The following is a 22,843-nucleotide window of genomic DNA, read 5'->3' as shown; positions in this document are numbered from 1 at the left end:
AATGTACCAGTTTATTTTTGTAACCGAACAAAGAAATTGAATAAAAAAACATTCTGGAGGGATGACGTTTCACTTGTTTCTAATCTGAATGCTGCCACTCTGACACAGACTTCTGATAATCTTTTTAATCTGTAATAATCAGATATCTCAGCCATGACTTTCCCTTTTGAGGCTGGAAGAACTGTCAGACCAATTTATGTGTACACTGGAGAGTCAGTTAAGAAATAATTTCACATTTCTCTGTGATCTTCACACTGGATAAGTATTCTTATTTTGTGAATTTTACAGGAACTATCCATTTGACATTGTGACACTTTTGAATCTGGTCCTGTTTAAAGCATCTGACACCAACCGAGAGACGTACGAAATCTCAATGCAACTCATGCAGGTATGTAGCATCTGGAAGCTATCCATTTTTATCACAGTAAGCTAATACAAATGATTTTTCTGCAAAAAAAGCTTTCCCCGAGCTACTAGGTCTTCTCATTTTCTTTCAGCCAATTTACAGTTGTCCCTTTTGGCAGAAGAATCTGTGACTGAAAGTTAGTAAGACAAATTTCAGCAAGACTACAAAGATTGCCTGGATACCTTTAAAGAGCCTGACTCACAAAGACGCTGTGATGAAAGATTACAATGTGTTTTCCCTTTTATCACAGGAAATAATTTTTCCTAGTGGAGGAAGACCTTTCCCTTTACTACATTTCTATGCTATAATTAACAGAAAAAATTTGCAAGAGTTCCCACACTCATCCCTGATGGGCGTTGAATGGTCTGTGTTGATTTAAATGGATTGTCATCATCTATTCAGTATTAGTGCACTGAAGTCTCTGTGTGAGTTCCCTGGAACACAGAAATCATCAGATTATTATTCTGCTCATAGAACTTGTTTTCCATTAAACATATTAAACTCGGCACCATCTATTTCGCTACTACAGAGCACAGTTAGCCTATCAAAGTCTCAGATAAGGTATAAAATGGCTCACAGGCCTTAAACAGTCTTGCCTAGCAGCCACCATCATGTTGTAATTGGTTATTCTGGAATTGATCAGGTGAAACTTGAAGAATCCCAGGTAGTCTTTACAAGGGACAAAGCACATACGTGCGTGTTCGTAGCTCCAGCGCACAAAGCAGCCTGTGATGCTCTCTACCACCTGCTCAATCTTCTGCTGTGATAGTTGCCCTTTGTTTGACGACAGGTCCCACATCATTAGCCCAACCACCTGCTTCAAAAAATGGCGTGTAGTTTGATATGCTGAGGAAAAAGCACGTGGCAGGCCTTTTTAATTGCATTTTAGCTCACTTTAATATGCTGACGTATGACATTTCGAAGATAAGGAACTCATTCTCACTGAGGTCTGTGGTGCATTCCACAATCAGATAGAAGATGGAGGTAAGAGTAAATGTCCCATTTAAAACATTCTCATTAGTAGGAAATGCTGGTGGTGTCCTCACTAGATGGCAGATGTGACTAAAGTTCACTCGGCTTATGTAACATGTTGAAAGTAGAGCCTCAGCTTCTTCTAAGACAGAATGCATTCTCTCTCTCTCTCTCTGGCTACACACAACAATTTCAACCACAATAGGACACGATAGTGACACCTAAACCCTCCATTAATTCCATAAATCTGATGCCGACACATGCTACCTAGTTTATTGATAAGTCTGTTGGATCTTCAAGCAAAGTGCTAATGAAGTTTGTATTGTGTTCTCATAGACCATCTTCAAGTAGGAACTCAGATTGACACTTTGGTTCAGTTGCCTGCACACCAGTATTCTAATATAAATAGAGGACATTCGCCACACCAAGAGAACTGGAGACTCATATTGCAGAGTGTTCTTTGATACTCTCATTGGTCTTCCATAGTTTCATATTTCTTATTTCACAATACTTTCATATATCACCTCCATCAGTGAACTCAGAAAAGCCTCACGATTGTATAGAAATGGTAGGCTACGCGGGCCATTATGCTGGTGTCAGTATAGTTCAGAGGCAAGAGTGTGTAGTGTAGCTACATTATAGTCCAAAGGATATGATGGGTATACCAGATTCCATTTGAAAAAGTTAATGTGTACCTTAGTCCAAACCCTACACTACATCCACAACAGAAACTCCTGATGTTTTATATTGTTGTATGAAGTGGCTGATAGTTCATGCAAATAACCATCTCATACTTCCCTTCATAACTAAATATCGCTTTATTCTCCTGTGTTATTTTTCTGTCTCAGTATCACCAAGATATTGTTGATGACATATGGGAGTAGCACTCTGCACCTGCCCGACTGCGTCTTAGATTGAATAACAGTATATCTGCAAGACCTTTTAACTCCTGGTGTGTCTCCAAGGATGGTGCAGCAGGGTATTTCAACAACACACAAAATCAGAAAAGAGGCGCTGCTGAGTACTTTTTGAGGTAGAAGAGACAGCAACCAACTGCCCTTTGAACTAAATGGATCTCATCATAGTTATGTGAAGTGGATCCATGTGATTAAGTCTGCTAAGATACCATCAAAGAGGGCAGGTAGAGTGTCATTATTGAGAGTATATTAGTGATTCAAATGATGTGGCATGGTTTTGCTTCTAAGCATAAATACCAACGTACATAACTCACCACAAAATGAAAGAGCTGGCATCTGGATTAAAGACCAGTGATTAAGACGGAGAGGCGTAGTTTCTAATTGAATTCGCCATTCTAGAAGGACAACATATTGCTGTCTCTTTGGCAGGACCAGTGTTTAGCAGCTGCAGTGGTACAGGACTGCTTTGGGCACTGCATCAATTCCAGGTGGGACTTAAAGGTTACACCAGATAGCACCACATTTAGGTTGTCAACCTCATCAGTTCAGTGTCTGCAATATCTGCATTGGATTTTTGGTGGCAGTTTTTCACTTTGCTGTTGTGCCCATGGAAATTCTTGTTTTTCTCCTGTTTAATTATTTGTAGCTGGTACTAACCTTCTACTGCTCAGCCAAGAAGTTCATCATTGTTTTTGTTTTGTAACCATATTTTATTAGGTTTCTTATCAACAGCAACTTACAATCCAATTCCGTGAATTATCTCAAGGATATCATATTAGTATGTTCAACACCCATCCCCGACTTCCCCAGCTTCTCCCCCCACCCCCAATCAACCCAATCCATACTGAGTCATACCCCATATTGCGATTCTATGGTGGCAGTGTACTATGTGCTCTATGCTCCTATCAGAGAGCAAGCATAGCTATCTTGTGCTATGATCTCTTCTAGTGACTGGCCTGTAAGTCCTTTCGGTAGTGCAGTGCACTCCTGTATGTTCATGTATTTCATGGAGTATTATGTACAGTTTCTCTCCCTGGTGAGGGTGCTGGAGGGGTGGGTCTGGGTCCCTGACGCTATCTATTAACGCTTCCCATGCCCTGGCCATTTCTAGCAAACCTATTCCCTTTCTATCCTCCCACAGTAACACTCCACCCTCGTATTCCACCCACCTTACAAGTTCCTTGCACCATGTGGTCACTCGTGGGCCTCTAGGGGATCTTCCAGTGACTGATTATTTCCCTTTTAGCTAAGATGAAAGCCAGGTCCTGAAATCTGCTAGTGGCCTTTTCCTTGGGTGTGTGTGGGAACCAATGCAGTAAGCAATGGTCGGGGTTGCAGGGGACCTCTCCGCCTATCACATTTGATATTACCCCTGTTATCTCTACCCAGCACGCTTGCAGTGAGGGGCGGACCCAAAGCATGTGTAAGAACTGCATTATCATGTAAAAGCATTTGTTAATGTGGCCTTGGGTAAGGTAGACTCTGTGGATAACATAATAGTTGATCAGTTTAAATTGAGCGTTCAGAGGACACTTTAGGGGTCCTACACAATATAGTCTCACAATACTTCTCTGCTTTAGGGTTCCCAGCAGTGCTTCTAAGGGCGGGGTCAAGTCTTCTTCCTTAACCTTTTGTTGTGAGTTGCACTCATTGTATTATCTGCCATCTGGTATAGGATTTCTGGAACAGTTTGCTGTACTCTAACACTTCCCAGTGCACCTGGTGGCAATAAACAACATTAGGGTCGTCTTCCTTGTGCAAGACTACTCATCCATGCCCCTTTCTTCAGAGCTAAGGCACCTTAATTCAAGTTTCAGAAGCCATTGAAATGGTGCTTGGGGCAGCCGCGCGTGACACTAAAGTATTCTCTTTATTTGTAATCCTGCATTTGATCATTTCACATGAACCCAACCTTGTTCCACACAGCTCTGGACCAATAAAGAGCTGATGCAGTGAGTCAATGGATTTTAATAAATTTAGGGGTGGGACATGTGCGATATAGTTTATGGGTGGGGTATACATGCTTAGTATCACTGTGCATACATTTAGCAGAGGTTTTGCTATTGTGCGTAAGGAGATCGTTCCATATTCTATGAATGACGGGGATTTTGAGGCTACTATTCCACATAAATACTGAACAGGTGAGTAACATTTCCTAACTCGAAGTCTATGCGACAATATTGGTAATGTAGAAAATTGCATAATGCAGTATTAGAAACTAAGTTGTCATGTTAATGTAAAATGGCATGTTTAATCTGTTAGTTTTGAATCCACATAAAACGTATTTTAGTGCAGTTTCAGAGAGTTTCACAGTGACCAGATCTGACACAGGACTTTGTGCAATAACACACCAGTGAATCACTGAATAAGTCTCCCACTTATTTAATAAATCTTCAGTGATTAACTATTTTACACTTTGGTTTCTTACATAAGGTGTGTGTCTCTGTGTGTTTCATTGTTAAACATGTTATATATGATTACACTGTAATAAATAATACATTCCACTGTGCATTTCTTTTAGATTCTTGAGGCAAAACTGTTTGTATATTCCAAGAAAGTAGCTGATCAAAAACCTGGCAACATCTTATATGGCACACATGGAGTCTTGCCACCCCTGTACAGCGTATCATTGTCGGTCCTTTCCAGTGAACTGGCAAGAATGTATCCCGAGCTCACATTGCCCCTTTTCTCAGGTAATATAAGGCTCAAATCCTGTTGATGGCTACTTCAGCGTGGGCTTTCCTGATGAGCCCATGTTCAAATCTAGGGCTATGCCTTTGATGACTTGCTGATTAACTCCCTCTGGCTCTTATTAGTTCCTATAAAATAGTAATACTCTTCCCGGTGTGATGTGGCTATCGTTTAAAAGCTTAACTGAGGCCAGACTTACAGTGCACATATGCTTATGGAAGAAACTGCATTTAAAAATGTGAGTCTTGCTGTTATAAATATAGTTGCAAAATTAATATATTTTCCTAAGGTTGTATTTGTCAGAGTGTTGAAATCAAATGTGCTGTGCAAAGTTGTCAGGTTGTGTGGGTGTTTACTGTTCATGTATGTTTGGATAATGTTTTTGTGGCCATTAAGGTAGATGGGGCTATTCTCCAGATTCATTTCTTGCTCACTGGCACAAGGGTGAAACATAGGTTTGCAGACATGATTTTGTGCCAAGTAATCTGAGATATAAAAAGATAGTGCTATGTCGTTGCTTATCTAGAGCACAGTACCAACTTAATTGCCTCTTGGTGCCTGAATACTACTTGTTACTGCATCCCGGCTTTATGGTGTGCTTTTCTCTCCTTCAGACTATAATAGTCTGAATGCGCTATACCAGGATTTAAGCTTTACATCTACAGATCCCCGGTTGGGCCCTCAACCTACTCACCTATTTTATCATTAATCATACAAATTATTGTGGCAACTCCCCAAAATAGGCCTCGTATGGGCAAACCAATAAGTCCCGTGGCTCAGTGGTATTGAACCCACCGGGGCAAGGCACCGGATTAGTATCTAGCACGACACCAGTACTGCATCCGCAGACTACCCTTAACAGCACTAACCCAGGCTGACCAATATTCATCTTAAGAGGAAAGAAATAATTTGATTTCATTGGATTGAGAGCCATAAAACAATCCCAGAGCGTGACAAAGGCGGCCGAGTATCTGAGTATCCAAGGCTTCTTTTTCATCATAAATCTTAATGGAATGAAAGACTAAGAAAACCAGTTGTTTGGCCCTCGAAAGGAGCGATTAAAATATTTAAAAGCATGCAGTGTTCCACAGTAATAATTTTATGAATGGTAATACACATTTAAGTCTTCAAAAATAGTTTGAGAAGCAAAAAACATATTTTCAGCCATTGAAAATATATATAATCTACTTTAAAAAATGCCCACCAGGATTCAGACCTTTTTCTGTTCTGCGATTTACAGAAGTCTTAACCCTCAGAGCGTTTGTAGCAGCTTTCTCGCCTTGCTGTATGAATACCTATGGTGCATTCAGAAATCCATCAGGTTCAGTGTTAAGGCAAATATTATCCTTCAGTCCTACCATCATAGTTTTTAACTACCTGTGTGTCTAAATATGTGCTATTTCTACAGCACAAGCCTAGCCAGCACGGAGCTGTACATGTCACAGACAAGCTTAAAAGCGATGACTGAAAGGAGAATAGGAGAAGTAGCTGGTCTAGGGCTTTGTGATGCAGTGTGTCTTTGTGATGTGCAGAGTCCCCTCTTTCTTAAATTGGGACAGCGTTGATGGATATGAGGATGGTCTTATAGATCCGGTGTGCACATTGAGAAAAGGCCTGCTGCTGTGTGTTTTTCTTCTTCATGCTCCTTAATCTGCAGTCTAATGGTTTCCTGGTTGTGGTGTGCAGAGAGCCACCAGAGATGGTAAGCAGTGATGCTGGTCATAATGGCGTTGTAAATGGTGCAGCTGCTTTTCAAGACGGTGTGGACTTGACCGGGAGTCAAAAGAGTTCCATCAGGAACTGTATTTCTTATTTTGATGACTTTGTTTACCATCTCATTTGCAGTCCAATTAGCGTGCTTGGGTACAACAAAAACACATTTTGAATGTTCCAGGTGCCAAAGGTTTTTAAACCACTACTAACTAGCCCTAAGAACTGTATTAGTATGACATATAGAGCAAAAACTAACTAACTTAGAAGAAACACCAAAGATGCAGATATTAGATTGGCGAGTCAGCCTCATATATGGTGTGAGGGATTGGTTGAATAGTGTGTTTCAGATCACAGAGTGAATTGATGATTTGATGAATAGGTAAATAGATAAGTGTGTGATAGAAGATATCTCATTAAATTTCAGCTGACCAGCGATATGAATAACAATTCTAAATTACAAAATAAAGGGAAACTCATTAACCCTAATTCTCACATATCCATACAATGTAAAACCCTTTGTTATATTTCTGTCTTTTTGGGATAAAATATTGCACTTTTCTTCATGCTTTTTTCCAGAGGTAAGTCAGAGATTCCCAACCACACATCCTAATGGGCGTCAGATCATGCTCACCTACCTGTTCCCCTGGCTTCACAACATAGAACTGGTGGACAGCAGGTTGCTACTGCCTGGGTCCAGCCCCAGCACGCCCGAGGATGAGCTGAAAGACAAGGACGGTGATTTGGTGGCGACGCAGGGACTGAAAGGAAATGGCTGGGGTTCTCCGGATGCCACATCCCTTGTGTTGAACAACTTAATGTACATGACTGCAAAGGTGAACCAGTTTAGCACCAATGCATCTCAAATGCTTGAAATCGTATTATGTTATTGAACAAACATTAATTTTCAGTCATTTGTTTCTTAGTCAATTCAGCAGGTGTTACATTTGATGATAATATTTCTGAGATTATAATGAAAAATATGAAGGTGGGGCCCGGTATATGGCAAATGAACGATAGCCAATTCACAGTACACAAGTGATTTGTGCCCTTGGCGTTAACATTGATGAGCAGCCAATAATGTATGAGTCTTTTGTTCCTCAGGGGGTGGCGTGGGGGCAGGCGTTAACCGCTGGACCAGGGAAAGTAAACCCCACAGAGGCCTTGCACCCCTCAGCTATACTATGTATTTATCTGTGCATTTTAACTCCTCACCTGTTGGTCTAGTTCTGTTTTCCAAAGAATTTGTAGTAGAGGCTCTAGCTTATAGACACTCTCTTTTTGTTCCCCAGTTATGATTAAGTCCGTTGATAGCCATTACCTTCCCCTACCTCAATAAGGCCTAAAGCAGAGCACCGTCAGCAGTTACAAAAAGCTACCTCCTGTAATTTCATTTTTCACCTCAACAAAGATGGCCAGCACCTGCAACGAGTGCCATTATTCAGAAAATATTACATATTTTGCTGTATGTAACAAAAGCATTTCGTTCAAGAACCATAAATTGATTAGCAACTTTGTCACTGGACTGAGTTGTGTAGATTTGTTGTCACTACATCTTTAACGTGCTCCTCTAATCTCTTTTGCAGTATGGGGATGAGGTCCCAGGACCGGAGGTGGAGAATGCGTGGAACGCGTTAGCCAACAATGAGAAGTGGAGCAACAACCTCCGGATAACACTACAGTTCCTCATCAGCCTGTGCGGCGTGAGCAGCGATACAACACTCTTGCCTTACGTAAGTAAAGCAGCACTTTAAAAGTAAAATGCTCCTTCTTTTAGTTACTGTTTTGATAGGAAGTACTATCTGAAAGTGTTTATGTAATAGTATTGCTGGTCAATAAATGAAATATATAAAACGGTGATCGTTGGGCTGTCATCCTTCCTACAAACTATTTTCTATAATATTCGTGTGCGCTGGAGGTAAGGGAACTGGCGCAACGAAGAAAAGTGGAATTTTCTGCACGCAGGGCCACATTACGCAGAGGGTGCACTGTCCACGTTTGAGCGGTGGCGCATCTGGCGCAAACGTGGCTGGTGCACTGCATTACAGATGAAGTAAATGCACCAGCCGCAGGGGCTGCGCGTCAGGGAAAGGCAGAGTGTCTGTGTAAAGCAGCTACTCTGGCGTTTCTTTGCAGCCTATATTACAAAGGGGGGCGGAGATCCCCTACAAGCAGGTGCAGTGGGTGACTGCAGGGAGATGTATGGAGAGGGTCGCCCTCGGGAGGCGCACTGAGTGTGCACCACCTCTTGGTAGCATACAGTCACTCGTACCCTGATCAACTCTTGGCCTCTGCACACGCATCCCTAATACTGCTTCGGTGCAGAGGCAGATACTCTCCCTCATTTGCATGGGGCAATGCCCCGATGCGAACGAAGAATGCTCCTTCAGGATAGCACCTCCAGTATTACAGAATACAGCTTGCCCCCAGGACGCTTCAGGTAATACGGCCCCTGCTCTGTAGTTTTCTTTTTAAAGCGCTGAGCAGTCTCTTCTCACTAAGTGAAACAGAAACGTTTGGGATCCTACACATGGCTAAACAGATAAGCCAGGAGCTAGGCCTGTTGAGAAAGTAACTTTTTCAGCTTGTCTTTAGGCATCAAGGCCACGCTATATTAATGGCACACAGTCCCCTTTAGCGCTGCTGCACACCTTTATCAGGGTGACCTGGCTGCAAACGGGAACACTGTGCTGTAGTGCACACAATGCCCTGCTCCTAGCGCATCCGTGAGTGGTGACTGCGCATTAGTGAAAGGCGGAGAGGCTGCAGTCCAGGGGCACCTGGCCTGCTTCACAAAGCAGCAGAGATGCACCTGCAGGCTGGGGCACTGAGCCTGCGGAGGGTTTCAGGGGTCCATAGTAGCACCTTCCCCCCACCCCTCCCTTGCAGGGGTCACCACCAGAGGGGACACTGACTGTGCACCACCTCTGCTTCCTGGTGGTGTCCTTGCCTCTGTGTCTACGTCCATAACAATGCACATGCAGACGCAAAGTGTTTCCCTTATTCACATGGGACCATGTCTCCATCCAAATGAGGGAATACCCCGTAGGACAGCATAGGTGCTAGCTTTGTTACAGAAGGGGCTGTGCAAATATCTTCTGCCCCAATTAATGTGGCAAGGTACTGCCAGTCCTTAAGCATTTATACCCTAACTCTGTCAGGGAGCTGGATATTTTGGTGTTGTTTCATCTGTTGCCCTTTTGTATTCCATGGTTGTGTAAGGGGTTTAATATCGTCATCACATCCAAGTAGAAACCGGATTATGTCCTCTTCATTTTTAGGATTACATTTTACTGCCAAGGCATGAGAGGTTTAATGTCGGTTGGAAAAGTTGTGAAATCAGTGAACATCCTAAATTGAAGTGATATGATGTTTGTCCAAATCTGCTGATATTGCACACATGCGAGATATGTCAGTATTGTAATCAATATTTTTATATTACCTTGTAGATCAAAAAGGTTGCAATATATTTGTGTCGAAACAACACCATTCAGACCATGGAAGAGCTCCTGTTTGAGTTGCAGCAGACAGATCCTGTGAACCCCATTGTCCAGCACTGTGATAATCCACCCTTTTACCGCTTCGCCTCCAGTAACAAAGGTTCTGCTGCTGCGTCTGGTATGGCAATGACTGAGTATGATTTATGACCCTGAAACTCTAGCTGCCATCCTCTACCTCTGAAGCTCAGTGTTTCATTGTGTCTGGGCGTGGCACCAAAGGCAGCGTGCCAAGAGACAGGATTTGTACATGGCAGATAAGGAAATGAAAGTAATTGTCACTGAAATTTCATCAGTTAAAAGTTCAAAAGATTAGCTAATTAAATGTTAATGACCTTGTCTAAGGTCCCCTCAGGAGTTTCCAACATATCACAAATTCCATCAATGGCTATATAGGAAGTTGCAGAAACCCTAATAAAAAGTTCATTTTCTGGTGCTCTGATGTGCAGCACAGACCTACACATTTAGGTTCACTAATATGATGGTTCTGTTTTGTGAAGTTAGATTATCGTTTTGTTTTAATTGATTGCTGCTGCTATTATTTAAACAAGCAGCTTGGGTGATACAGACATAGCCTTGTATGTGGTGGCTATTGTCATACCACCCTACAAGAAAAGATGCAAGGGTCCACAAAATAAACTATGAAGCGCTACACAGCCTTTCTTGCAAAAAGGTTTCCAGCTGCTGAGGAGCTAATCTTCGACTTAGTGCATGGTCCTGGTCTGACATCCGTATGTACCCTCTATCCCATTTAATTACACATTTTACTCATTCTTCCACTCATGCATAATGACCAGTGAGATGATAAATTCTAAGTTGGAGCCCATCTGGACTACTAGATTGTCATATAGACAACTTTCCAGAAGAAGCTCATCAACACTCCAAAACTAGGGTACCATAATGTGCTTTAACCTGTGGAAAAAAAGAGCACATTACTCTTATCTCGAGTTTCCCTTCGGTGACTGGATTATACATTCCCTTTCCTCACAATGTATGTTTTTCTTATTCAACCACAGTACTCTAAAGTACCCAAAATGCAGCGTACCTCTTGTAATTACTCAGTAAATAAGTAAATACGTAATGGTTGTGCAAAGAAAATATATGGAAAGATTGACAAAACTTTAACATGCTTAAGACCCACCTACACATGCAAAGCGTTGTAGGTCAGGCATACACAACTTAATATTGAGTCACAGGGTTAATATCTAGGTTTTGCATGACAGTGTAACACTAGAACTGCAGAAAATCCAAAAACTTTGCAGAGCATCTTCTATCGAAAGTGACACTTACATATGTAGATGACGAGCGGTTAGAGAAATTTCCATGCAAATGAGGTGAGCACTCAGTCTTTTATGGGTTTACAGAAGCATTTGTAGTGCATTTCTCACATGTATCTGCATTTCTAAACCTGAATAACTCCACTGTACGCAATGTGGAAAGTGAATGAAAAATGTGTAAAAGGCTCAACTTCCCGAAGGAGATTTCATTTGTAAACACTTTATATGTGAAAAAAGAATTAGAAATACTTGTTTAGAAATTACATTTTAGAATTAGACTAATTTAGTCCATGCAATGCAGTTAAGTCCTTCTATTTCTACTTAACGTTCACTGATTGCTACTGGAAATCCTTCATTTACATAGGAGTGATTCCTAAATGGATCTGCTTTAAAATCACTAGTCTCTTTAGAATATTATAATTTAAAATCTGGATCCCATATGATATGTCCACTAAAGGAGATGCTGGGCAGTTATCACCTACTAGGAAGTTGTAGGAAGTTTGTCTAATCATTTGGGCCTTGCAGTCACATTTATAGTGCAAGAGAGCTTGAGTGAGACCATTTGGACCCACCAGATCTCAAATATGGTATTTCATTGTAAATTGCTGATTTATATTCTCATTATGGTGATCGTCTTGTTTTAGCATTTGTCAACAATAATTTACAAATACAATACAAAGGATCTGCAATCATGGTGCACTTAGATAGGCTTCTGATATCACTGAATATGAAAACATTTTAGGCAGGTGATTAGTAAGTACATGTAATGACCACAGAACACACATGCTGGATTCGGTTAATTGAATATACTTATGTATTGATTAAGAAGTGCCCACACACATCTCATTTTTGGCATTTGACTCATTAGTGAAGTCTTTATCCCTTATGGTCTGATACAGTTGGTAAATCTTTATTGCTTGTGGTTATTTAAAACTAATACAGTTAAAAACAAAACGCTGAACACATACTACAAAATAAAATGCGTATGGTTACAATTGTTAAAATAATTTCAGTTAATAAAAGAGAGGGCAAATTCACACTTAGATGGCCAATGTAATTTGCATTAAAAATTTACTAAAAAGTACCACACTGGTAAATTGAACATGACGTGTTGAATGCAGCAGGATTACTAAGTGAATGGTACAAAGTCAAACATACGAAGGCGGTAGAGCAACAAAAGTAGCAGCAAATTGTTCCTCCATAATAGCAGCACAGTCATATAATTAAAGTGTGAGTGCATTAAAACAGCCCTTTTACAACACTTTGGGCAGCAAAATAGCCCTCATTACTACTACTACCACAGTCAAATTGGCTACAATAAGAATAGCAACAAGTTGGTCCTCGTGGATAACAGCACAATGGTTTGGTAGAGTGTTGATTCAATATCAAGCAGTCATTTTGCAACACCGGGGCAATGGAATTATTCTAGAAGCGAACACAATGCTCAAGAATCCGTTGTAAACCACAGTGTAACTAATCAATTGTTTGAGCTTATATCCTGTTGGGCAAGGAGCACAATGCTAGGATTCTCAACAGATGAGTTAGAAGGCACTACAGAGCTCACCTGTTGGGCCTCTAGCCAGCTGAACGCGTTGGACGCGTTGATGACAGTTCTAGAATCAATGGTCTTCACAACTCTTCTTTCCAGTCTCTCTTTTCCAACCACACAACGTTTTATAATGAGGGACTATTCCTACTATCACTCCTTCCCATGAAAGGGTTGGTATCCTCCCACCTGTCAGGAAGACGTTTGTCAGGTAAGGAATGGTTCTGCCTCCCAGTCTCCACCCCTCCACCCTTCCCTTCCATGCACTTGCCAGTAAAGAAGGGGACACTCGGGTAACAGAGTGTCCTACATCTGAGCTCGTATTTGCCCTATCTGAGAATGGACTGGATTTTTATGGTGGCTGGTTCCTTCTCCCTTTCGCTCTTCCTCACTTATGGTTATCCGTGGTGAATGGATCACTTGTATCCCACAGTGTCACCTCTTTTTCTCACTAATTGGCTTCTAGATCTTGAGATCCCCCTTCTCCTACAAAAATCTTGACTCTGTCCTCCCAACTTGAGAGAGGAATCCTTGGGGTTTTCTCCATGGTGTGCAAGACGCTGTGGACCCTGCTCCAGGAATTTGCAACCTATTATTCAGTAAAGGCAACTCCCTATTTGGAGTTTGACAGTCATTCTCAGGCATGACCTGCACTGGCACTGCTTACTGAGGCTTTCTTTCGCCTTCAGCACACCACATCTTATGTGGATATGCTTTCCCTAGATAACCTGCACTTAGTGTACTCCATATCCTCCCGTTTAGAGACACATTAATAACCTTAGGGCTCTAGGCACTTTGTCACCCTTTTACAGATAACTGTTGCTGGGATTGCTTCATGTTCTCTGTGTATGTACCTATACCTACATCCACCTTCTTACAGAACCTGAATGAGAATACTTCAAAGAAAATCATATGGCTTATTGAGTAGTATTGCTAATTACTGCCAACACATTTCTCACCCTGTTAGTATGTCACCTTCTTGATAATTAACTGTGTGCCAATGTCTTTTGCTCAGGAATGAGTTCTTCGAGGTTTTCATTTTGTTTCAAGTGACCAAAACAGAAGTAGTTCTGTAAACAAAGACAAGTGCAGTGTTAGTGTGATATCAGGGCCCACCCTGGAAACGAAAAGGAAGCTATCAATGAAAAATGTACCTTTGGCAATCATATGTATAATCTATATCGCTGGATACTTAAAGCTTGAGCATGAGCCTTACTCCTTAGTGCACGGACTTTCAGGCCCTGCAAGAGTTAGTGGCACTGTCCATCGCACACAACTTCACCGACTTAAGAATAGCGCCCCTAAGTAGATACACATAATACTTTAAAAGTTTTCACCAGTACTAAACAATGTAAGAGAATGTATTGACTTCTAAAAGGGTAATTTCTTTTTTTGTGCTTTTAGGAACTACCTCAAGCAGCAATACTGTTGTGGCTGGTCATGATGGCTTTCCAGATATAGATGAAGGCAAAGTACTGAAAGAAAGCGATGAAAGGTGTGTAAAATTTTCTTTAAACGTGGATACATACTTGATGCACAATTGACTATAGAGCTGACAAAAATAGCCCGTGGCTTGGACTAACTTTTAGTACACCTGCTAGGGTGAACGCTGAAGCAACCAAAAACAGACTAAGGGCCTCATTACGACCGTGGCGGTCGCAGTGGCAGTCTGACCACGGCCAAAGCGGTGCCCCGACCACCACATTATGACTGTAGCAGTCATGCCGTAGTGGGACCGCCAGCACCACCAGTTCTCTTACACAGGAGGAACTAGCGTCGTAATCCGTCAGGGCAGCGCTGCAAGCTGTGCCGTCCTGGGGATTACGACCACCCTCTCTGCCAGCTTTTGCATGGCAGTAGCACGCTATGCACTACAGCATTGCCACTGGCTCTGTTATGAGCCCGCGTCAATGTTGTAGTCTGTTCCCGCTGGGCCAGCAGGGCGGAAACATCGTTTTGCCCACTGACCCAGCGGGGAACTTTTAATGGTGCCCGCAGGGAGGCGGCCACACTGTCTGCAACCTGACTGTGGGACTTCTGACCTCCTAACTTTGGATTTAAAAAAGATTTTGACTCAGAATCACCCAGTTACACCCATTAAAACAAATGATAATAAATAATTATTTTAATGGTTCTTTGTGTGAAACTCTGTTTGCACTTTCTGAAGAGGAATCTTAAGTTCCATAGGTTTTGAGATGACTACGTATCTCTGTTTTTAAGAGATTGTCTCTGTTACTACATGCCTTTTCAAGTAATTTGCACCACAAATAACATCGTTAGCACATTCCTCCTAAGTGGAATTGGAGGAGCTAAAGGTAATGGATAAGGCTTATGAATGTGGTTGATCGTGGGTTTCAAACAAGTGGATCTTTAGTTTTGTCCTTTAAAGGCCTGGGCTGCCACTGTTAAGCATTGGCACAACTTTGTTTCCTAAATAAACTCTTTAGTAATATATTTGGCAGGCTAGCTTTCTTTAAAATTTATATGGTGGGAAGATATGAGTTTGTCTCAGCCTAGACCCACATGACTATCGTTGCCCACACTGCTGTGATGTTGTTCACTGCCCAGGGTGAGACGGGTACCCCACCCTAATAATAGTGCAAGGACCTTAGTGCAGAGTAGCATAAGTATAATCCAGGTAAGTGAGGTGCCATCATTCTCCCACTATACTAGACCCATAGACATTTAGAGGCTACTAGGTTTATGAGTGAATCTCCTGCATGACTATGTGTGAGGTATGACCCAAGATCAATTCCAGAAGGCCTCATGCTTCTAAGAAGGCGTTCTATAAATTATCCTGTGGGCATGCAGAATGCACTGTCACTCTGATTTGGAAAAAAGGAGTGTGACACAAAGCTAATTAGTGCCTATGCTCGTGATTAGGAAGTTGTCATTTGATGTGCAGTTCCTGCACTGCTTAATCGCCATGTGAACACTGTTAAAATGTTAATATTCTTTGAGGGGAAGCATGTTATCTAGGTCACTAAGTGCTTTCACGGCTGCTGAAATATGGGAAGCACGCTTATGAAGTGCATAGCTGTTGTGGGTTGTTCCTGGAGCCCTTATTCCGTTTGTGACACATTGAGCATTGTAATGGGCACCACATGGGTGGAATTTATCCAAGCTATGAAATTATATGTCCAAAGCAACATGGTTGCTCTAGGAATAGGTCGTGACACATACATCTAACATTTTTTTACTTTACCCATGGAGTAGATGGAAGTGTGATCAGATTGCTTTACAAAAAACTGTTGATATTTTTCTGCACATAAGACCTATGGGTGGGATAAATAGCAATGGCTTAGCCTTAAATTGCTAAAAAAATAAATTAAAAAAATACTATAAATTGGCAAAGCAACACGAGACAAAACACCATCTTAACAACTTGGCTAAAAATCCTGATTGGAATTCAAATATGTGTGATAATTACCGCACCCCATCAGTTATCCCTACCCCAAATGATTTTCACTAGTACCAGGTGGAATTTCCACAGAGGAAAACCACAATATAATGAGCTTTACATAACAGATTTGGACAAAGCAAACAGTATCACACTGTTATGAACATCTCCATATGGGAATTTATTTTCAACGTTTTTTTAAAGTCCACGCCTCTGAGAATCTTATCTTGACCTAATAGACTTAATTAGTACGCATCAATTTATTGTGTAAATATTCTAGTACATTACCTGTCTTAATATAGATATCCGAATAGTGAAAATGGTGAACAAAGTGAGTCAAAAAGTGCAGACTGTGCAGTGAAACAGTAAATATAAACAGTGAGAATCAAATATATACACAATTTAATACAGCAGCACTCAAGTATTGATAATAAGTGGACAACGGACCCTTCTATCTGGATATTAGTTGTGAAATATTATAAAGTGATGGAAAATAACTCCTACTATTTAAGTACATCACACATTCCAGGGGAATTGTTGCAGAGTTCTGCCAACGCAGAGGATAAAGCAGTGAATCCAAAACATTCCAAATAGGAAGAGTTGCATGGTTCAGTCGATATGTGGCTGGAGGAGAACAAGACGTGCTGACCACCAGCATCAGAGTGGAAAGTGGGTGATTTTAGGTCCTGTAGGTACAAGCAGCGCAAGCACTAGACACTTCTCTCCAGGAGTGAGGTGGGAGAACGAGGTTATGACTGCTACATATAAGCACTTCAAGCAGAGGTTTGTGGTGCTTGACTAAGAGGACATATAAGAAGACTTTTCAGGAGACACTAACAAGTAACAAAATGAATACATCGGAGCCTGCAATGTCTGTATAAATGCCCCTCTCCAAATTCCTTTTTACAGTCTAGTTGTGATGTTTCTAGCACCTGTTCTAATGAAATGATATAGCTGTTCAGCTGTAATAACTTATTACAGTTGAGTTGTTACACCATCATTTCTGCTGCCAGTGGCCAAGGTAAAAGGCATGTCACAGAGCATAATTCTAGCCAAAGTTTATATAAGGAAAACGGGAACTAGTTTTTCATTCTTCTGATCTGTTTTTCTAATATGAACAGTGATCAGCAGAAAAAGATATCTATGGTACCATGCTCGTTTTTGCACACTATTGGTTCATGACAGAATCTCTCTGACTGTTTCTACAGATTCTGTGCTACAACATTTTTAATCTGACCTAGGTTAAACTGACTCTAGTATCCTTTTGCAATAAACTGATTTGATTTTTTGGTGCATTTAAGTGATTTGTTTGACAGGGTAATAGTGTGACCAAGTGTTATAAGGAAAAGAAAACGGCCTTCATACATTAAAAGGTAATTGCTAGTTAACTCAAGAGTTCCAAGAACTCATAAAGGAAACAACATCCAGCCTTATTCCTCTATATGGTCGCAGATTTCCTCGGTGACTTGCAATACCCTTATGATGTAAGGCAGGGAGTAGTTTATGCCTCATATTTTTGCAGGAAAGGTGGAAGTTGCTTGAAACTTCCACCATGGGTGTTTGGGCAGGCAGATTCAGGTGCATAATCAAAGACTGAACAATTGTAGTGTTTGTGCTGGAGACTGTGTATGCTTTATAAGTGTAGATGTCTATTCATGACCAGTTTCAAAATACATATTGTGGTTTCAGACGAGGTGGACCTTAAGGTGCCACATGAGCAGTTAGATCCTGTTAGACTTTGTGAATTTCTTTTTATTGGATTCAGCATTACCAAGTGCACAGGCAGCTACTATGAGGCATCATAATTCTGGTGATCCTAGTATTGCATTACAAACTCCTCATTGTCATATTTTTAATAAATGGCCCATGTTATAAGGAGACTAGACATAATGGACACCAAGGTCGGGGGCAAAAGCAAATGTGTTACTGAAACCGAGCCTCGTTCTGAGTTCGTGGGTTTAGGTATCTTAAAACGGCATTTGGGATGTTCTTCCTGCTTAATGCCCATGTTTTTTTAGTTCAAAGAGCATTTACTCACAAACGTGATTTGTTAACAATGTAACAAGAGAAGCTACCCTTTATCTCATAATTACTCTTTTAATAAACTCCCGATTACAGTTTTCACATTCTGTGTACAACAAGAAAATGCATCCAAAATATTTTTTTCATTACTGTGCCCACATCTGCTGCTTTTCTGGCGTGATTTTCTTAGCCTGCACCTCTCCTTGCTTTTCAGCACAAGTAAGCGATTAAAAACAGTTAGAGTTTGGCTGGGATTCTTAAAAGCATCTGTAAATTGGAATGTTGGGGCACTTTATGTGGTGGTTTTACCAAACCTGCTTTGAAAACTGTACAGGGCCCACTAACTTAACTTTGTGAAATGTATGTACATGAAAATCTAGAGAGGGGCTGTTTAATTCTCATACTGTCTTACAAAGGTCGTCAGATATACAATGTTAGAAACTGTGGTGTGAAAATAGTGTCAGACAGCTCGGGTTGAACCGTGCTGGAAAGACGCGCCTTTAATCATGATTGGCCACTGAATGAGGCTCCTAACAGCGCGCCTTGTATTTGAAGGTTCAGCAATGTAATCCGAGCGCACTCTCGACTGGAGTCACGATACAGCAATAGTTCCGGAGGATCCTACGATGATGACAAGAGTAAGTACTATCTGCTGATGTTAACAGTTCGTGTTTTTGTGATGCTGAAAAAGAAGGAAAAGCAAGCCAATCTGTTTCAAGAGACCCGGCACAGAAACTACTGCAAGGTTCCAAATAGGTTTTGGGTATGTTTCAGTCACTATTTCAGACACTTTGTACTCTAGGTTAAGTTTAATTAAGTTTCATTAATACATGCCTGTCTGTCAAGCGCTCTTCCCTGCCTCTCAGTCCCCCCCTTTGCTTCTCATACGCTATGTTCTCTTTGCCTAAATGGCTTTCCTGCATGTCTCCCTCTGGCTGTCTCACAGTGCTGATGGTCAGTGGCTTCACTCTTTTCAGTACCATTGTGCTTCAGTCTGGCCCCTCCTCTGCTGCCGGCATCTCAGCTTTTTAAGGAAACTGCTTATGAACTAGCCAGTCACTGCCCCCTGTGCTCCTTCTCTCGCTCTCTTTCTCTGTGCTTGTCCCTGTGTATCTTTCATTCACTTTGCCTCCCTTGCTGGCATCTGCAAGTCACATCCCTATTACTGTCCGTGTCTCTGAGGTAGAAGTCGCTTTCTTTGGCACGACTGTCTCTGTATGTGTCGTGTATCAGTCCATCTTTTTCACTGTATCTCTGTGTGCTTGTCAATTTGTGTCTGTGTGGCTTTCTGTACATCTCTCTGTGTTCATCACTTCCATTCTTTCGCTGGGTGGCTCTGTTGTCTGCATGCCATTCCTTCGCTTTCGATTTTCCGAGCTGGCCTTTAGTTTTTCTTTTGTAACTGCTTAGATTATGGGCCTGATTACGACCATATCCCGATATCCTGATATCCCGTCCGCTGTATTACAAGTTCCATAGGATATAATGAAACTTTTATACGGCGGGTGGGATATCCGTCACATTTGGGACGGGGTAATCCCCTCCACCAAGGTCGTAATCAGGCCCCCTATGTTTATCACACACTTTTCTCTATTTCTCCACCTTTCTTCTTGTAACTTCATCGCCTCCCCCATCCCTCCCTCTTCCTCTCCCTCTTTACCCTTCTTACTCGGTCCTTTTCTCTCTCGTGCTCGCACGGATTCTCACTCTCTGGTTAGTTCTTTTCTTCTATCCATCTCTGTTAATGTTTGTGATAATTAGTCTTTCGCGGTCTAGTTCTCACGCCCAGTCCCTTTTCCTTTCTCATGTGACTTGGAGCCTTGGTTCATTTTCATATTTCTGCGTGCTCTAGTGTTCAGTGTGGGGTACAAGGTCATCACTCCAGCTCCCTGTCCAGTGTGAAAATTAGCACATCCCTTGTGCCATTGAAAAGACTTGACTGTTTTGCTGTGGCTGGGTAAGGCATTATCTGCCAGTCTGCCGCTTTCTGTGGTTTCCGGTCGGTCTCTAACCCCGCTTCTTCTGTGTCTCTTCAGGCTCTCGAGCAGAATGATAAAATCACATTTCCATAGGCTGTAATTACATAGAGTAAACGATGCACACTGGAAATACCATCACATTCAGTTATTTTTAGAGCGTAAGGACATCTGGGACAGACACACCTGATCTGTAGGCCTGTAAGCCTATATGTGCGTCTTTAGTAAGTCCTCAGGTTGTGTCAATTATCTTTGAGGTCATTTTGGTTATCAAAGCCATAGGTTGTAGGATGAGTGAGTAAGCAGTGAGTAACAGTGTCAGTACTGAGTAAAAGAGACCACTTTACCAGGCCTGCAAAATAAGTATGAAGCCAGAAGTGAATGATCTAGTCTTGGAAAACTCAACTTAACTATTCACCTTTCCAAGCAAGTGTAAGAAGGATCAAATCTATTAGTTCAGCACTATAAGATGTCTTCGTTTCCATAATTCAAGGCAAAAGTAGGGGAACTAGTTCTTGTTATTTTCATTCCCTTATGGTTTTTACCGCAACACTAGAGAGTGTGGGTTGGTATTAATATGCTTTGACGTGGTATTGTTGTTTTACTTGCAGATGATCCTGTTTCTCCGTACACTAGTTGGCTGTTAACTATTGTAGAAACAAACCAACCACAGCCATTACCAATGCCTGCAAATGGAGGGTGCTGGGCTCCGCTGGTGGATTACCTCCCAGAAACCGTCACCCCGCGAGGACCACTGCACAGGTGAGACAAGTGCGAGAAAAAGAAGCCTCTTGATGGACAGGTTTTTGGAAGGCTGCCTTCGTTGCTGATACGAGCCTGACAGCTTGCATTCCCACTGCTGTCTCCTCTGCCTCTCCTCCCAAAAATGTGCTTGCCTCTGAATTAAGATAAGACTCTGACGTGTTTAGAACACGTTTGAGACGAAGAAGGAATGCTAGATTGGCCAATGCCCTCAAAAAGACTCCTCTTAGTCTGTTATTTTTTCTATTTGGGTATTGCAGCTGCATTTTATGTCTCCAAATTATTGAACTCCTACACATCAGAGTCCACACAGGCGTTGCCAGCATACCTTCAAGAAGGCGCTCAGAACATCCAGTAACCCAACAAGCTTCATAAGTTATCTTGACCCTCTGATCCCAGAGGATGGGATGCTGTCAGAACGTCTTATTTGAAAGAACTTTGTAAACAAATGACCAGATTATTTCTTGTTTAAATGTTGTGAAATCAGATTAATTAGAAGCATAGGTTCAGGCTCTGACCTAGCTAGACAGAAACAGCCTTAGAGCAGCAGCACTTTGTTAAATTTGTTGATCCTGTTCTCTCACTTCCAGGTGCAACATTGCTGTGATCTTCATGACCGAGATGGTGGTAGATCACAGTGTCAGAGAGGACTGGGCCCTCCACCTCCCGCTGTTACTTCATGCACTCTTCCTGGGTAAGTGTGCATGATACGAAGTGCACCCTTTCAACACTCGCTTGAAAACTTTGCCAAGTATTGCCTGCATTTCATTTGGGGTTGCTGTCTCACTCTGCTGAAAGTGGTAGCAAATACCTTGTTAGAAGTGAGGTTCAGAAAAAATCATATATCCAAATGTTACCAATCGCGCAGCAGAGGAAGGCATTACCGTCCTTCACTGGGGAGGAGCTTGGAGTACTGAAGTAAGAGATGGGGTTGAGCAACATGAAATCTTGGTCCGCAGTATTGTAAATTGTGGCAGCAGATTGATACAAGAGATGGCAAGGCCTTAGTGTGTCTGAACATTTAATTACACGCATAGAGTAGCTCTCACTTTTAGTAGAAAAAGTAACATAACAAGTTAGGGTCGCACATTTAGTCACTACTGCAGTGGAACTGTACTTTAGGCAACCTTGTCCCTTTCTTTGCTAATTATTAATTTTTCTTACATTTATTTTTGTTGCTCTTCAGCCATAGTGGGACTTCAAGCTCTATGAGGTGGCTGCTTCCAGCAGATGGATTTAGCACATAGGGACACAAGCAGGGATTATGAGGTTTCTTGAAATAGTGTTCTCTTTTTCAGAGTCCTGGGGGGATCATGTGCCACGAGGTGGCTATTCACTGCAGCAAGTGACACCCCTTCCCAGGATTTGGTAATGCAGAGTGTTTGTAAGAGTGCCCTGGAAATAAATAAAAATTATGATGTCGGTGAGGTGAAAGAGCATTCTCTTCTCTATGTAATGGGTGATGCACCAAAGACAGGTGTCGGCTCCGTAGACTAACGAATTCACTCCAGAAATCTGTGTTTGACCACATGATTACAGGTTCAGATCCCGAGAGGCCCACTCAGCCCTTCATCCTACTGAGGTTGCTAAAAATGAGAAATTAAGTAGAATAACAATAAAGACCTGTTTTTCAGCACTTAGACGCCTCACGTAGTTAATGGGCGCTC

At 41.8% G+C, this 22,843-nt stretch overlaps 1 protein-coding gene across 6 annotated transcripts in view; it reads left to right on the top strand.

Moving 5' to 3' along the window:
- FRY (FRY microtubule binding protein) overlaps positions 1–22,843 on the top strand; it is a 598,740-nt gene that overhangs the window by 437,896 nt on the left and 138,001 nt on the right. For all 6 annotated transcript variants that reach the window (XM_069205570.1, XM_069205567.1, XM_069205566.1 and 3 more), the window contains exons 30-38: positions 289–388; positions 4,817–4,988; positions 7,276–7,532; positions 8,283–8,429; positions 10,146–10,314; positions 14,421–14,511; positions 18,994–19,076; positions 21,026–21,176; positions 21,767–21,870. In XM_069205570.1, the coding sequence (XP_069061671.1) occupies positions 289–388; positions 4,817–4,988; positions 7,276–7,532; positions 8,283–8,429; positions 10,146–10,314; positions 14,421–14,511; positions 18,994–19,076; positions 21,026–21,176; positions 21,767–21,870 (1,274 nt within the window). The remainder of the gene's footprint in view (positions 1–288; positions 389–4,816; positions 4,989–7,275; positions 7,533–8,282; positions 8,430–10,145; positions 10,315–14,420; positions 14,512–18,993; positions 19,077–21,025; positions 21,177–21,766; positions 21,871–22,843) is intronic.

This window comes from Pleurodeles waltl, chromosome 8, assembly GCF_031143425.1.
Source record: "Pleurodeles waltl isolate 20211129_DDA chromosome 8, aPleWal1.hap1.20221129, whole genome shotgun sequence".
NCBI lineage: Eukaryota > Metazoa > Chordata > Amphibia > Caudata > Salamandridae > Pleurodeles > Pleurodeles waltl.
This window is presented reverse-complemented; position numbering and strand designations above follow the sequence as displayed.